Here is an 18,673-nt window from a genome sequence, read left to right as displayed (position 1 = left end):
TATGTTATACATACATATGCAGGCCCACATCCAGACAGACCACCAGCAGCATCAATCAAAGATTCTGAAATTTCTTGGCAAATGCCTCCAGTAGAGAGCATCATTTTCACTACTTCTGCATCCTTTTTAGTAGCTGTTGTACCACAACTGAAAACTGATACATTAATTTTGCATTAGCAATTATTCAAAAATGAATCTTGTGCAGTTACAAAGAAAAATAGTGTCAGTTTACTTTTACATGAGTAAGAAAGGTTATAATTTCTATGGGGAAAATATAAAGGCAAAGAACTGCTTTACACAATTTGAGTCACCTAAGCTGTAAACCATTCTGTAATCTGGTAAGTAGTTTAGAAGAAATTATTTTATTCTGATAATAGGAGTGCTTTGTTCGTAATAATTAATAGATTTATATCTTTTGGAGACGTTTGTGATTTCATACCCAGTTAAGGAAATAAAATGAACTGGCTACGGAGAAAACTTGTTACTACACCACGGCAGTACCACTATAATAGGGATGAAGAAGAAACAGAGTTTGTAGTTTGACAGAACTTTTCTATCATACATGAACACATAAGGCAAATATTTCTCTAAAAATGGATTTAATGAATTTTTGTCAATTACAATTTGTAAATAATTACAAAATGATTATGCTGCTTCATGACGAACAAGTGGGTGGGTGGGGGACCTGAGCACAGCAGTTTCGTATACTTCCTCGATTGAAAGCGAGCCAGCATGTCCAAGCATCATATTTATATTTAGCCAACAGTCAATGACTACAAGAAGATGCCACCATTCTGCTTTCATTCCTTGTGATCATTATTTAAGATGCTGTACTTGTAAACTGAAAATTCTTTTGCTACATATGTTAAACTGGTTAGCTGCTTTCTGTATCTCATAGGAGAAAAGTGAATCACAGACAGGCAAAATGAAAGAAAATTGGCCAGGTGCGAGGAGGTCTCATGCAGTGAGGGTTCCGTACAAACTTAATTATCTATATAGACAGTTCATCCGTTCCAGGAATCGAGAATCTCTTCCATTTATTCCTGTTACTGACATTTGATTTTGGCAAGACAAGAGTCTCACGGGCTCCAAGATTTTAGAGAATATTTTAATTTTAATAATATAAAAGTGACAAAGTCGTGCAGGAGGCAGGCAACCATATCACTAGCTCTCCATTCAGGCTGACTGTTCATATGACATGTTTCAGAATGTATGCATAGTTATATAGTTAGGGATATGGCGGCTAAGGAGGGGAAGAAATCCAGTGTGCATTCCGGGTGGAGTCATTCCTGATGTGGAAAGGGTCCTTCCGGATGCCATGAAGAGCACAGGGTGCAGTCAGCTGCAGGTGTTGGAACATGTCGGCACTAATCTACATCTACATCTACATGATTACTCAACAATTCACATTTAAGTGCTTGGCAGAGGGTTCATCGAACCACAATCATACTATCTCTCTACCATTCCACTCCCGAACAGCGCGCGGGAGAAGCAAACACCTAAACCTTTCTGTTCAAGCTCCGATTTCTCTTATTTTATTTTGATGATCATTCCTACCTATGTAGGTTGGGCTAAACAAAATATTTTCGCATTCAGAAGAGAAAGTTGGTGACTGAAATTTCGTAAATAGATCTCGCCGTGACGAAAAACGTCTTTGCTTTAATGACTTCCATTCTAAGTCACGATCATATCTGCCTCACTCTCTCCCCTATTACGTGATAATACAAAACAAGCTGCCCTTTTTTGCACCCTATCGATGTCCTCCGTCAATCCCACCTGGTAAGGATCCCACACCGTGCAGCAATATTCTAACAAAGGACGAACGAGTGTAGTGTAAGCTGTCTCTTTAGTGGACTTGTTGCATCTTCTAAGTGTCCTGCCAATGAAACGCAACCTTTGGCTCGCCTTCCCCACAATATTATCTATGTGGTCTTTCCAACTGAAGTTGTTCGTAATTTTAACACCCAGGTACTTAGTTGAATTGACAGCCTTGAGAATTGAACTATTTATCGAGTAATCGAATTCCAACGGATTTCTTTTGGAACTCATGTGGATCACCTCACACTTTTCGTTATTTAGCGTCAACTGCCACCTGCCACACCATACAGCAATCTTTTCTAACTCGCTTTGCAACTGATACTGGTCTTCAGATGACCTTACTAGATGGTAAATTACAGCATCACCTGCGAACAACCTAAGAGAACTGCTCAGATTGTCACATTTATATAGATCAGGAACAGCAGGGGTCCCAGGACGCTTCCCTGGGGAACACCTGATATCACTTCCATTTTACTCGATGATTTTCCGTCTATTACTACGAACTGCGACCTTCCTGACAGGAAATCACGAACCCAGTCACACAACTGAGACGATACGCCATAGGCCCGCAGCTTAGAAGTCGCTTGTGAGGAACAGTGTCAAAAGCTTTCCGGAAATCTATAAATACAGAATCAACTTGAGATCCCCCGTCGATAGCGGCCATTACTTCGTGCGAATAAAGACCTAGCTGCGTTGCACAAGAATTATGTTTTCTGAAACCATGCTGATTACGTATCGATAGATCGTTCCCTTCGAGGTGATTCATAATGTTTGAATACAGTATATGCTCCAAAATCTTACTGCAAACCGACGTCAATGATATAGGTCTGTAGTTTGATGGATTACTCCTACTACCCTTCTTAAACACTGGTGCGACCTGCGCAATTTTCCAATCTGTAGGTACAGATCTATCGGTAAGCAAGCGGTTGTATACAATTGCTAAGTAGGGAGCTATTGTATCAGCGTAATCTGAAAGGAACCTAATCGGTATACAATCTGGACCTGAAGACTTGTCCGTATCAAGCTATTTGAGTTGCTTCGCAACCCCTAAGGTTTCTACTTCTAAGAAACTCATGCTAGCAGCTGTTCGTGTTTCAAATTCTGGAATATTCCATTCATCTTCCCTGGTGAAGGAATTTCAGAAAACTGCGTTCAATAACTCCGCTTTAGCGGCACAGTCATCAGTAACAGTACCATCGGCACTGCGCAGCGTAGGTATTGACTGCATCTTGCCGCTTGTGTACTTTACATACGACCAGAATTTCTTCGGGTTTTCTACCAAATTTCTAGACAGTGTTTCGTTGTGGAACCTATTAAAGGCATCTCGCATTGAAGTCCGTGCCAAATTTTGCGCGTCTGTTAATTTTAGCCAATCTTTGGGATTTCGTGTTCTTCTGAACTTCTCATACTTTTTCCGTTGCGTCTGCAACAGCGTTCGGACCTGACGTGTGTCGCTTTGGATCTGAGGAAATTCTCTCTGGATTACAGCGGCTATCTGATTTGGTGAAGGCTGCCCGTCTTGCTTACGAGATGAAGGCAGAGCTCACCATCTCCAGCATCATTGACAGAACCGATTGCGGTCCTTTGGTGCAGAGCCTAGTCGAGGGTCTGAATCAGAGGCTCAGACAGTTTTGCGACCATGTTGGCTGCAGATTCCTTGACTTGCACCATAGGGTGGTGGGGTTTCGGGTTCCGCTGAATAGGTCAGGAGTTCACTGCACTCAGCTGGCGGCTACACGGGTAGCGCAGGCTGTGTGGCGTGGATTGGGCAGTTTTTTAGGTTAGAAGGCCTCTGGAAAGTACGGGGTGGGCTGCAATCTCAAAGGGTGCATGGCAAATACAGGACGTGCTTGGATCAAGGAACAGTCGGAATTGTAGTTGTAAATTGTTGTAGTTGTGCTGGGAAAGTCCCTGAGCTTCAAGTGCTATAACAGAAAGTGCAGAAGCTGAAGTCATTATAGGTACAGAAAGCTGGCTAAAGTTCTGGAGAAATTTTTAAGAAGTCTCAGACAGTGTTCACGAAAGATAGATTAGGCAGAATTGGTGGTGGAGTGTTTGTGTCTGTCAGTAGTGGTTTATCTTGTAGTGAAGTCGAAGTAGATATTCCGTGCAAATTGGTATGGGTGGAGGTTATACTTAACAGCTGAACTAAGTTAATAATTGGCTCCTTCTACCGACCCCCAGACTCCAATGATATAGTTGCTGAACAGTTCAGAGAAAATTTGAGTCTCGTAACAAATAAATACCCCACTCATACGGTTATAGTTGGTGGGGACTTCAACCTTCCCTCTATATGTTGGCAAAAATACTTGTTCAAAACCGGTGGTAGGCAGTTTTGTTTTACAAAAATCCATGATGCTTTACCTCTACAAGCTTCGATGATTTTCTTAAATGTTAGCAGGATACCCTGTATATTTTTTCTGATGTGAGAGAGGTACCTATTGCACAACTTACGGTGACAGGTTTAAGTGATCAGCACAAAACCAAACCATATGCATGTGCAATTACATCTAAGCTAGCATTAAAGATATAGAAATAGTACTTTGGTACTGGGACAAGTCCTGAGCCTGAAAACAAGTAGTTGCAGATAACCAAGCCTGAGGGTGTTTAAGGGCTGGCTGGATGCTGGAGAGGGGACACAGTTTTGAATCACACCAGAAGCATGTGGTACACTATTCTGTATGGTGCATCAGCTGCATATTCGAGTTGTTACTTTCAGTTATTCATATGTATGCCCTCATAAATTGCGAAAATTTTATTGCTGTGTCATGTTTTGGACCCTTAACATTGTTCAGAGAAGTTTTGTGGAGTTTAACAAACTTTTAATACTTCTAGTTGTGGGTGCTGGTCAAGTGCTAGTTTTCCCAAGAGTTAGCAACAATTGGGCTTTTTATACATAAAGGAATTACACACCTTGGCTACGAGCGGGCATTGATTGAAATCAATGGGGAAAGTTGAAAATCTGTACCACCAGGATTCAAACCCAGGTCTCCTGCTCACTAGGCAGATGCTCTGACCACTGAGCCATCCGGACAGAGGGGTCACTGCAGTTGCACTGTCTATCCTAGCAAACCTCCCATCAGATCCAAATTCTTAACTTATACACACTCTACAAATGTACTGTCCCATGCACATTATCCTCTTGACTAGCAGCATTAGTTTATTATTAAGTACGGAGGTACCCTGTGTGTCACATGAGCGTGAACTTCTTTTTGATGATTTCATAAGGCAATATGTCAGAGGACTGGTGCTGTCCTTTTTTATTTTGCTGCATGCACATGTGAGGGCCTTGAATAGCTTCTTTAGTGCTGTGGGAACCAGCTATTTATTACAATTTACACAAAATATTTAAAAAAAAATTATGCCTAGCCCTCCTTAAGTGCATGGCAGTCTGTACTTCTGTCATATTTTATGCCACTGTTCTCTGGGATAAACTTAATAATTAAGGCTATGTTAGTTTCTGACAATTCCGGTTAATTTGAATCACTGCATTATTGCAGCTTATGTAACAATGTCCCAAGAATCTCTTCAATATGTCAAGCTGTTCTTGCTCCAGTGATCACAAACATTTTTTTTTTTTTTTTTTTTTTTTTTTTTGTAGTCTGTGGTCATTTGTTGTTACCAATGTAATTTTAAACTGTAAATATTTATCTTAAAATTGACTTCTTGTTATTTTTTAAAAGTTGTTATTTGGAAACATCTACATATCAAATTTCCTGTCATATGTATCTACTAATTATGAAATATGACTAATTCTCAATGCTCTGGTAGAAACAAGAGTTGAATAATTACCATCCATAACTGATCAGTCATTCCCACTACCAGATCCTACCCTTCCAAAGGGTACATGTGACCAGCCTAATGTCACTATGTACAATTATTATAAGTGAAACGTTTCTCCACTACTTCAAATGTAATTGGTGTCATGCAGCTCCATCAAGATGGAGTGATATCAGCCAGGTGTAACTTTTGTGTATCAGCACCTTTTATTTGATATTAAATTCTGCATAAAATAGCAATCTGTCTCTTGTCCAAAACAGAGACACATTATGCTACAAATATAAGTACTAACTCCATTTTAAAGATTTTGAGCAGCTATTTCTAGTAAAATTTCAGTTATCCTTTATTATGTAGTCCAAGTTTTGCCATGAACTGTTATATAATAAAAGCTTGGAATCTAAAAACAGCTAATTTATCATAAGACTGATGTTACAGCTTGATTAATCTTATGTAAGACAGCCAATACCTGAGAAGAAAACATTTCATGAAATTTTCACAAAGTGTTGAAGAGCTTGAGGATAGTGAGCAGAATACAATATAATATCAATTGTCTGTAAGTAAACACACAGATGGTCCAAGGCAATGCATACCATAAATCTAATAGCAGTAATTTCATTAAAAGATAATATAGAAATCTTATTATTGTCAGAAATACAGAATCACAATGTGATAATAGTAAAACTTGATCAGAGCAGAATTTGTACAATTCGGAAATCTGCCCAACCGTTGAAGTATTTCAGTCCCAATGCATTCAATGCACTTTTATATGCTAATTTTTTGTATGAAGCGGAACATGCCTAACACAAAAACAGAATGCAAATTTTAAGACTTGATTAATAATTCACTGTGTAATGCACAAAAGAGCTTATACTGTACTACTACATACAGTATAACTTAGTTATTCTCAACTCTACACGTACACTAGTTTTAACACAGAGACTGTACAGCCCTGAAAATGCTGTTAAGAGGCACAAAATCAAGAAAAGAGGTTTGGTGGGACATCAAACCACACAGCTCTGTGCAACAATGAACAAGTTATGTGCAGCGTTGGCACAGCAAAGGAAACGGTTCATTGGTGAGCACTCCATTGGTATTTCTCATTTTCCACTATTATTGACACGCATGGGTCGACACTTGAACATTGGTGCACACCTATGAACACTCCGCTGCAATCTGCATGAATGAGTGAATGAGGTGGGTGTTGTTCCATTAAACAATGATTTCACCCCGAAAGGTCAAGCATTTAAAGGAAATGCACTACCTGCATTATTTCCTGCCAGTTTCAGTTCACTAGTAGCACTTAAAGTGATAACATGATGCCAAACAAAAAGTGAGTTGCTAACACCTAACAAAAAGGTTAAGATAACAGACACAAGTGAGAAAGACAAACTCTCTCCACATGAAATAATAATGCGTTTAAGATGTGGTAAAATACAAGTTTATGATACTTTAAGAAACATGGATAATATATGGGATGAATGGATCAAAGGGAACAAAGAAATGAAAAGGAAGATGAATAAAAGGGAAAATGAAGAAATTAATGATATAGTAAGGGAATGGTTCAAATGTGCCTGGGCAGAAAACTTACCTTTGTCTGGACCCATGTTGCAGATTGAGACACTGAAAGACTTAAATTGCTTGTAAATGTGGAGGTGAAGGCATCCACAGGCTGGCTGGACAGTTTCAAAGCCAGGCACAATATTCTGTGAAATGATGTGTGCAAGGATGCTAAGGATTTGCAGGAAAGTGTAGCAACAGAATGGAAGACAATACTGTACAATCTAATTTCAAATTATGACCCAAAAAACTTGTTCAATGTCTGTTATCGTGCACTGCCTTCAAAATCTCTAGCAATTTGAAGAGAAAAGTGCACTGGTGCAAAAATGTCTGAGGAAAGACTCACTGTACTGCTGTGTAGAAACATGTTAGCTGAAATGGAGAAGCCATTGGTGATTGGAAAGGTGGAAAAACACGTTGTTTCAAAAACAGACATCAGTAAGTTTCCAGATAGATGATGAAGCAATAAAAGGATGGGATGGTGAGTGGTCTTATGGAAGATGGCTGATCTCTCTCAATGCCAAAATGAAGAAAGGAGATTGTGAAGTTTTTCTTTTCACAGACAATGTAACCTGCCACCTGAAAGTCAAAGTTAGTAAATGTGAATTCAGCTTGGTTCCCACCAAATTCAACCAGCTGTTGCATGCATAATCAATGTCATGCAATTTGCAGCATGCACCAATTCACCCACGTTTTGGAGCTATTGTATGGTGCAAAAAATTGAGCAGAAAAAAAATTTTCAATTTTGAACAGGTAATTCAAACAGATTTCCCTCCTCAATATGTGGCAAAAAAACATGAACTGTAACACAAATAAATGTGGAAATAATATGTATGTACACATAACATAAACGAATTTAAAGTTAGAATAAAAATACAGAAATTCCATATTGTTCATGAATTAATGTAAGTCTAGTGTTCTATTGTACAATATACAGTATATGAAAACCTACTGTACAGGAGTGAAGGTAAATAAATACAGTGTTATTACAAATGATTGAAGCAATTTCAAAGCTCTACAATAACTTTATTATTTGAGATATTTTCACAATGCTTTGCACACACATACAAAAACTCAAAAAGTTTTTTTAGGCATTCACTAATGTTCGATGTGTGCCCCTTTAGTGATTCGGCAGGCATCAAGCTGATAATCAAGTTCCTCCCACACTCGGCGCAGCATGTCCCCATCAATGAGTTCGAAAGCATCGTTGATGCGAGCTCGCAGTTCTGGCACGTTTCTTGGTAGAGGAGGTTTAAACACTGAATCTTTCACACAACCCCACAGAAAGAAATCGCATGGGGTTAAGTCGGGAGAGCGTGGAGGCCACGACATGAATTGCTGATCATGATCTCCACCAAGACCGATCCATCGGTTTTCCAATCTCCTGTTTAAGAAATGCCGAACATAATGATGGAAGTGTGGTGGAGCATCATCCTGTTGAAAGATGAAGTTGGCGCTGTCAGTCTCCAGTTGTGGCATGAGCCAATTTTCCAGCATGTCCAGATACACGCGTGAAACTTGCCCGCACGCGTTCAACCGTTTCCTCGCTCACTGCAGGCCGACCCGTTGATTTCCCCTTACAGAGGCATCCAGAAGCTTTAAACTGCGCATATCATCGCCGAATGGAGTTAGCAGTTGGTGGATCTTTGTTGAACTTCGTCCTGAAGTGTCGTTGCACTGTTATGACTGATTGATGTGAGTGCATTTCAAGCACGACATACGCTTTCTCGGCTCCTGTCGCCATTTTGTCTCACTGCGCTCTCGAGCACTCTGGCGGCAGAAACCTGAAATGCAGCTTCAGCCGAACAAAACTTTATGAGTTTTTCTACGTATCTGTAGTGTGTCCTGACCATATGTCAATGAATGGAGAGCTACAGTGAATTTATGAAATCGCTTCAATCATTTGTAATAGCCATGTACATGCATAATTACAAATTTACACTTTTATTCACGATACCTGACATTTTATGTAGCGTACTGAATTATGCGTGATACGGAAACTCGCCCAATTTGGGAAATTACTTTGATGCCATGCAATTCCGTTTTGAGCAAGTTTTACTGGAATAATAATAATAATAATAATAATAATAATAATAATAATAATAATAAGCAGAAGAAGAAGAAATTATGTCTCATACTACTTAAAAAGAAATCACTGAGTATATGCACTATCTGAACGGAAGTATCAGGACACCTACTAGCGGGCAAAATATGGAGGTGGTGACCACCCTTCACCTTTATGAAAGCTTTAACTCTTTTGGGGACACTTTCAGTAATGTATCTGAGTGAATGGAGGAATGGTAATTTCTTCCTCAGCAGGTGTTGAGGTGTTCTATTGGGTTCAGGTCAGGACCCTGAGCAGACTAGCCCATTTCAGCAATGTTATTGTCTATGAACTATTCCCTCACAGATGTTGCTTCATGACTGGTCTTGATTTAGGGGTGGTTGTTCTTTCGCATTTCCATTTCACAGTCACATCACCAACAGTCGACTTGGGCAGCTTTGGAAACGTTGAAATCTCCCCAACTGATCTGTTTCTCAGAGGACATCCAATGACTAGACTACATTCAAAGCCAATATCATCATCATCATCATCATCAGTTATCTGCTATATTAGCAGGTCCTTTGCCTCTCCATTTTCTGCGATCCATTGCTTCCTTCTTAAGGCTGCTGTATGTTGTACCGTCCATCATGTCATCCAGTATCTGGAATCTCTTCCTTCCTCGCTTCCTTTTCCCTTCTACATAACCTTCTAAAACTGTTTTTATCAGTCCGTCATTCTTTCTTAATATATGCCCAATCCAATTTCTTTTTCTTCTCTTTATTACATCTAGTAACTGTCTTTTCTCTCCCACTCTTCTCAGTACCTCCTCATTTTTTACTCTGTCCATCCAACTTATTCTTTCCATCTTCCGCCATGTCCAGATCTCAAAAGCCTCCAGCCTTTCTCTGTCTTTTTTCCTCATAGTCCATGTTTCAGCGCCATACAGAAGAACACTCCATACAAGACATTTTATGAGTCTCTTTCCGAGTTCTCTGTCCAGACCGCTGCAGAAGATTCTCCTTTTCTTATAAAACACCTCTTTTGCCATTGCTATCCTTGTTTTAATTTCTGTGGTGCACTTCCAGTCGGTGTCTATCCTGCTTCCAAGATACTTAAAATTTTGCACCTGTTCTAGTGTTTCTCCATTCAGCACAATTTTTATTTCCTTATTTCCTCCTATTGCCAATACTTTTGTTTTATTTGTGTTAATTTTCATTCCATATTTTTTTCCGTTAGTTGCAATGGTGTCCACCAAATCCTGTAATTCTTTTTCCCCTGTGGCTAGAAAGACCATGTCATCAGCAAATCTCAAGCATCCTACTCTTCTTCCTCCAATTTCTACTCCTTTGTCATCTAATGAGCATTGGTCAATCATATTTTCCAAGTACAGGTTGAAAAGAGTAGGTGATAAACAGCATCCTTGTCTTACTCCTTTCCCTAGTCTGATCCAGTTTGTACTTTCTCCTCTCACTTTAACTGAAACTTTTTGATTAAGGTATAATGAGTTTATAAGTCTTCTGGTTTTCCAGTCCACTCTCTTTTCCCTCATAATAGTCGCCAGCTTGTCCCAAACCACATTGTCAAATGCCTTTTCTAAATCGATGAAGCACATATATAGGTCTCTTCCTTTTTCAATAAACCTTTCTCCCAAGATTCGTAGGAGCCCTATTGCATCTCTGGTGCCCGTATTCCATCTAAAGCCAAACTGCTCCTCTCCGAGATTCTCCTCTATTACTTTTTCAAGTCTTTTATTAATTATTCTTAACATCACTTTGGCTGCATGTGAAATGAGGCTGATTGTCCTGTGCCCGCTGCATTTCTTGGTTCCTTGTTTTTTCGGTAATGGAATCATTACTGTTGTCAAAAAGTCCTCCGGCCATTCACCACTGTCATATATTTTATTACATAACCTCAATATTTCTCTTATTCCATTGTGGTTCAAGCATTTTAGTATTTCTCCCAGTATTGTATCTGTACCTACTGCTTTGCCATTTTTCATTGCAGCAATGGCAGACTTTACTTCTTCCATTATGATGGTCGGTCCTTTCTCTTCATCACTTACACTGTTGTGTGATTCAAGTTCCAGAGTTTCTGGTTTGCTATTTGTGTCATATAGCTCTTTTATATATTGTTCCCATCTCTGGAGGACATCGTCACGATCTTTGTACACTACCTCTTCGTCTTTACTCAAAATTTCCATAGTAGCACTTCCTGCTCTGTTTTGTTCCCATGTCATAGTCTTTACTCTGTTGTATAGTAAGTCGTATCTTCCCTTCCTGTCCAGTTCTTCAATTTCATCACATTCCTCTCTTAGCCATTTTTTCCTAGCCTACTCTGTTTCTCTTCGCAGTTCATTATTTAACCTTCGGTATATCTTTCTTGCATCTTCAGTGTTCTTGTTTTTCAATTTTCTTCTCTCCTCCATCTTGGAAATCATTTCTTGTGTGACCCATGGTTATTTTGACCTTTTCCCTTTTACATATCCTATATTTTGCTGTCCTGCTTTAATGATTCCTTCTTTCAGCATATTCCAGTACTCGTTGGCATTATCAGGTGCTTATTTGTCTTGTAATGTGTTTAGAAAGTCCCGAGACAGCATTTCTGTAATTTGTTCTTTGTTGGACCTTATCTTCTCTAGATCCCACTTCTTCACCATTGTCGCCTTTTTCAGCTTTTCATTCTTATTTCTATTTCTGCCATAAGTAAGTTGTGGTCACTATTAATATCTGCACCTGGTAATGTGTGCACCTTCTTGATTCCATTCCTGTATCTTTCTTCTACTAGTATAAAATCTATTTGGTTTCTGTATTTATCCCCTGGTGATTTCCAAGTGTAGAGCCTCCTCTTATGGTTCTTGAACCATGTGTTTGCCGCTATCAGCTGCCTTTCCCTGCTGAAGTCAATTAACCATTCACCTCTGTCATTTCTCTTTCCAAGACCATGACTGCCTACTATGTTTCCCTCTTTCCCTTCTCCCACAATGGCATTCCAGTCTCCCATTACTATTTTGCAGCATTTTTTATTTTCGTCCATTATTCTCTCTATTACATTGTACGTTTCCTCTACAATTTGGTCATCATGATCTGAAGTTGGCATATACACCTGGACAATCAGTAAATCTTTTTGTGCTCCTTTCAGCCTTACACCAATAACCCGGTCATTTGCATAGTCTACATATTCCACACATTTAGCCAATTCCTTTGTCATAATCATTCCTACTCCATTAATTCCTTTTATTTCTCCTCCTGAGTAGTAGAATACATATTCATCTGACTGCAACTCTCCATGTCCATTCCATCTTACCTCAGCAACTCCTACGAGGTCCATATGATTCTTTTCCATCTCTCTTTTAAGGTTTTCTAGTTTTCCTGCTTGTAGCAGAGTTCTGACATTCCAAGTACCAATTCTCATTTTGGTTTTTTGCCTCCTTTCAAGTTGTCCCCCCCGGAGATCCGAATGGGGGACTATTTTACCTCCGGACACTGATTTAACATGAGAGGAAGCCATTTTTTGTGCATAAAATGGAGACTGCATTATGCAGGGAAGATAATCTGCGGTGGTAAAGCCAATAAGCACTCCTGATTGACCCATTCTGCTGTTACTGCTTCTCTACTAACAACACAATAACCACCCCTACTAACAACACAATAACCCCCCCACCTCCCTTTATACTGGTAGGTCTTCCTCCTGCGATAGCTGGTGGTCTACTCTACATTACAAAGAGGTGTCCAGATACTTTAGTTCAGATAGTGTATAGAGCAAAGTTTTCCAAACTCCTACACACTCATTTGCTTGTTCACATACGTCAGCATAAAAAACCATTAATACATCTAACATTTGTATTTATCTTTTCATGTTTCTTTCAATACATTTTAGAAATATACCAATGCAAAGCTACATGTTATGCCATTACGAGACAAACAGCACAAAATAATGACACCAAACAAATGGCATGAATTAAGAATGTCATTCGTCTTAACACCCAACAGGGCAAAAACATTCTTTTTTCCACAAGTTGTAATATATAATTCACAACTGTATAAAAGAGATAATCTCTTCACTCTCTCTAAGCTTTAAGGACTTGTGACTACTTAAGTTAAAATACCCTCTCCCAATTTAATTTTCACTATAAACTTTTATCTTTGCGGCATCATTTATCGAACTCTTGTTATCCAGTGTTCCATCCAAGCATTTAGTCTAATTCTAGTTATTCACTGTTGGACTACTTTCCATACAGGCCTGTTCTCTCCACTTTGTCCTACACAATAAAGTCCAACAATTTATACTTTCCTAAGTATATACAAAAGATAAAAAATTACAATCATACCCGAACAGCCTGCTCCAACTAGTACTGGTGTGTTTGGCATCACACGGATGACACGAGCATCTGGCACAATCCTATGAATTTTCTGAAAAATTTATGCTGTGTTACAGATGAGTCGACGCAATGAAATGTGAACATAAGCAAATAAGATTATAACAAGTGAAAGCAAAAGATGTGACAGAGTACGGAGAGATAAGAAATCTGTTTTCCATTTCATCATTTAACGTCACCAGAAATTTCATTCCTTAATACACTGAAGTCGCACTTTGTCTTTGATTTCTGTCCAAACCACATTTCTCAGCAGCCATTTTCGCTGGGTGTAAATGAGTCTCCTCCTTATAACCTTACAAGTTTACATATCACATGTTGCTCCTGGTTCATAAAATCACCTATGCTTAAGTAGTAAAAGAGGAAAAACTTAATGGGCAAATAGCACTAAGAAGAGATGTTATAGTGGAAACAAAGATAGGTATATTATAATTGTCGCAAAAGGGTGTCAAATGCGCTGAAACATAAAACTGAACTACAAATGTGTGAAACACATGGTGATGTTGCTTACTTTGAAAAGCATGTGATAAACTCTCCAAAACAAATTAAAAATCTTAAAAACAAATGATATCACACCAATCTTTTGATGCAACAAAGGAAGGACATATGTAACAAATAAATCAACAATCCTACATTCAAAATAAATAAAACTATGTTACCAAACACAGTATAATAATAACTGTATTACTTCTATAGAATGTGCATGGGCAGATTTAAGTCGGTTCCAGTTCTGACAGGATTCAGTGTTTCAGTTTGTGAATTCATTTACTACATTCAAAGCAATATTACTTCAGCATGTTGCACTGAACTCTGTAATGTCAATTTCCTACACTCGTGTTTCATGTTTCACACAAAAACAAATAATTTTCAATACTTTTTGAAGAGCATCTTTTGCCACAAAAATTTACACACATTAACATTTCTAAAAATACCACATTTTATATCAAAATCTAAACCTTCTGTGCTACTGTGTTTTAGAATACAACAATCAGTTGTCGTGTTGTAACAGACTTCTCATAGAAATACTTTTCATAATTTTGACCAATAATCTTAACAAAAACAATGTACCTATCTTCATTATCTACCTGCTAGTACAAAATCAAAAATGAGCAATGTTTAACAACCAATTGCACATTTAACTAATATTTACTAATGATTCCCTTTTTTTTTTTAGTTTAATGAGTGACTGCTGAGGGCATTTAATGGGGGTTCTACCACACATTTTATACTGCCTGAGACCACCGGTCGACCTGTGTGATACCAGGTATGAGGTAGACCAAGACAGTTTTATGGGTGCCTGCCATGCGGTCTGCTGAAGGGCTCATCGTATCTCTCAAGTAGAACTCTGGTGCTGGTACCACTTATAGACCGACACCTCAGACGACTACCCCAGCAGATACTAAATCCCCCTTTCCTGTGTATAGTATTCACTTCCATATGTTCCTGAGTTTTGCTTCAATGTCATCCCCTTTTCATTCTTATCACTAAGGGATGTAGACTGTGGTTCTTAACCCCACAGAGCTACTTTAAAGGATCTAACTCCTTTGTGTAAAACAGCTTCAAACTCTTGATTACTTTACAAATGAATGAACGTTTTAAATATCTGACATTCAGAATGTAAACAAGAAAAATTTTAGATAAGGTTTGAAATTATGTATAAAGTTTGTTGGAAACCCTGAAGTGCACTGATTCTCAAATACTACATGAATATAGTCTGGGTCACCTCCACTCTCACCATTTTAAGAGGTAGGTGGCTCCTACCCCCACAGTGCTTCTTTCCAGATATCAAGTGACTTATGTACTAAGTTTGGTTGAAGTCGATCCAGTAATTTAGGAACCTACAAACCTATAGAGGCTGGACAAAAATATGGAAACACCATGAGAAATATACACTTGAACATAAACACAGACGCTAGCCAAGCCTGCAGGTTGTGCTGATGTACATGACCACAAACAGCATCTGTGCAATGTCCCCAACATGTTCCAAATGCCAATCACGGTCAGAACAGTGTTGTGTGTAGTTGCGTACTAAGTGGATTTAAACATGGTCAAAGTGTTGGCATTCATATGGTATGTGCATCTGTAACCAACATAGCTTGACGTTTCCAGAGGTACCACTTTGAAGATTTATAAAGCATACAGGCAAAACTAAGAAACATCATATGCTAAGTCAAATCACTGATGAAAGTGTGCATTGAGTGATAATGAAACAGTTATTGGAGAGGACTGTGACAAAAAGAAGATGAAGGCAGCTACAAAATTCACTGCAGAACTGAATGTCAGACTTGTTAACAGTGTCAGCACCAAAACAACACAAAGGGAGCTCCAGAATCAGGGAGCTGCAGGGTGGGGCTGCAATTCCAGAATCGCTCACCAATCGTGCAAATGCCCATAATAAGAAAACGGGGTGCTGAAGCCATTAATTAAACTTGGACTATGGAGCAATAGAAGAAAGGCATTTGGTCAGATGAGTCTTATTTCATACTGTTTCCAACTCCTGCCCAGTTTTACGTTCAAAGAGTGAAACATGGTGGTGGTTTGGTGATAATTTCAGCAATCACATGATGGTATTCTATGGGCCCTATGGTTACTCTGTAAGGTCACATTACTGCTGAAGATTATGTGACCGTTCTGGCAGATCAAGTCCATCCCATGATACAATGTCTGTGCTACAATGGAGCTGCTGTGATCGAAAATGACAGGGCCCCAGTTCAAACAGCTCACATTGTCCAGGACTGCTTTTAAATGTATGAGGATGAAGTGTCTCAACTCTCCTGGCCACCGAAGTCAACATATCTCAATATTATTGAGCTTTTGTGGTCTAATTTGGAGAGAAAGCTGCACAATTGCTAACCACCTCCAACACCTCTACCTGAATTTGCTGCTATTTGGTAGGAAGAATGATATAAGATTCCCTCAAAAACCATGCAGTACCTGTACTGAACCATTCAGAGACAAGGCAAGCTGGTTTGGATACCAACAGTTTTCCTGTACTGTATCAGGCATAGTAATGTGTTGTGTTTTTGGTGTTACCACATTTTTGTCCACCATACACTGAGGTCACAAAAGTCATGAGATAGTGACATCAGTGTGTATATGCCGGCAAGGAAAAAAAATTTTCCATGTTTCCCGGTTAAATTACACTTTTTCTCAGATAAAAATACACATTTTCCTAAGTGAAAATATACCTTCTCTGTGTTAAGTGACGGTACTGTAAAACTTATCAATTCTTTGAATGGTACAGTTTTTATATACCACTTGCCGGCACTTTAGGAAATGAAACCTAGCAAAAATATATCACGCTTTGGAAAGATCTTTGCTGTGCAGCAACATGTATGCTGCATATTTTCGTATTACAAAAGTATAAATACGAATTCCACCAAACACAGGACATTTGTTTACGAACCACTGAAATACAGATTGTGATGCGCTTTTGTCAAGCAATCATAGCTCATGTCACGTTATCTCACCAGAAAATGAAAGTAGCTATTCACAACATACGACACTTGTGTGTGCAATGTGTTTTTTTGTCGTATATGGCACATTTTCTTTGCAACTTAAATTTTACACTGGCCTTTTGCTCTCTTTTATGTTTTATTGCTGCAGTATTATTCTACAGTAGTGGGCTAAAGTAAAATTCTTTGTTAGACTATCAGCTCCTACCAGCTGAAATTACAAAAATTTAACCCAAAACCAAGACAATTACAAAATTCCTGGAATTATAAAAAAATTCCTAGGTTTTTCCTGGTTTTCTCTCCGATAAAGAACTTCCCAGTTTTTCCCGGATTTCCTGGTTGTCGCAACGAATATACACCTTGGACATGTACATTTAGAAATGATGGTAGTATCATGTTCACAAAGTACAAAAGAAAGCAGTGCAGTGAAACAAATTCTGATGTGATTATGGCAGCATGACAGGAACGTGGAATGGTAGCTGGAGCTAGACCCATGGGACATTCCATTTCAGAAATTGTTAAGGTACTCTATATTCTGAGATCCACAGTGTCAAGAATGTGCTAAGAATACCAAATTTCAGGCATTCCTTCTCACCAGGGATATCACAATGGCCAGCTGCCTACACTTAACACCCGAGAGCAGTGGAATTTGCACACTGTTGTCAGTCTAACAGACAAGCAACGCTCTGCAATGTAACCACAAAAATCAATGTGGGACATACAACAAACATATCCGTTAGAACAGTGCAGTGAAATGTGGTGTTAATGGGCTATGGGAGCAGCTAATTGACTCAGATGCTTTTGCTAATAGCACAATGTCACCTGCAATGTCTCTCCTGGGCTTTTAATTTTATCATTTAGACCCTAGACAACTGGAAAATCTTGGCTTGGGCAGATGAGTCCCAACCTCACTTGGTAAGACCTGATGGTAGGGTTCAAGTGCTACCACAAAGCCATGGACCCAGGTCATCAACAAGGCACTGTGCACGCTGGTGGCTATATAACGGTGTGGGTTGTATGTACATGGAATGGATTGGGTCTTCTGGTCCAACAGAACAGATCATAGACTGGAATGGTTATATTAGGCTACTTTGAGACCACCTGTGGTCATTCATGGACTTCATGTTCCCAAACAACAATGGAGTTTTTACGGATGGCAATGCGCCGTGTCACCGGGCCACGACTGTTAGCAATTGCTGTACAATTTGAATGAGTGATTTGGCCTCCCAGATCACCCTACATAAATCCTATCGAACATTTATGGGACACAATCTAAAGGTCAGTTCACGCACAAAATCCTGCTCCAACAACACTTTCGCAATTATGGACGGCTATAGGGGCAACATGGCTCAATATTTCTGCAGGGGACTTCCAATGACTTATTGAGTCCATGCCATGTCAAGTTGCTGCATTATGCTGGGCAAAACGAGTTATGACATGATATTAGGAACTTTTGTCATCTCAGTGTATGTACCATACATACATTTTTATAAGATATAAAGATGGCAAGCAAATGTTTCTAAATTTTTAATATGTTGCTGCTAGACAGAAATTTGTGAACCTGTGTTTTTTGTACATAATGCATGGAATGAATGACCACACAATAATTAAGTTCTCTCTGATTCACCTAGAAACATCCTGATAAAA

At 39.0% G+C, this 18,673-nt stretch overlaps 1 protein-coding gene across 1 annotated transcript in view; it reads right to left on the bottom strand.

Annotated features, from left to right (window-relative positions):
* Window positions 1-18,673, bottom strand: part of LOC126186493 (uncharacterized) — a 77,621-nt gene that overhangs the window by 21,316 nt on the left and 37,632 nt on the right. The window contains exons 4-5 of the mRNA XM_049928213.1: window positions 13,527-13,608; window positions 15-154 (exon numbers count right to left, since the gene is read on the bottom strand). Of these exons, the coding sequence (XP_049784170.1) occupies window positions 15-154; window positions 13,527-13,608 (222 nt within the window). The remainder of the gene's footprint in view (window positions 1-14; window positions 155-13,526; window positions 13,609-18,673) is intronic.

The sequence above is a fragment of the Schistocerca cancellata genome, chromosome 1 (assembly GCF_023864275.1).
Source record: "Schistocerca cancellata isolate TAMUIC-IGC-003103 chromosome 1, iqSchCanc2.1, whole genome shotgun sequence".
Classification (NCBI taxonomy): Eukaryota; Metazoa; Arthropoda; class Insecta; order Orthoptera; family Acrididae; genus Schistocerca; species Schistocerca cancellata.
This window is presented reverse-complemented; position numbering and strand designations above follow the sequence as displayed.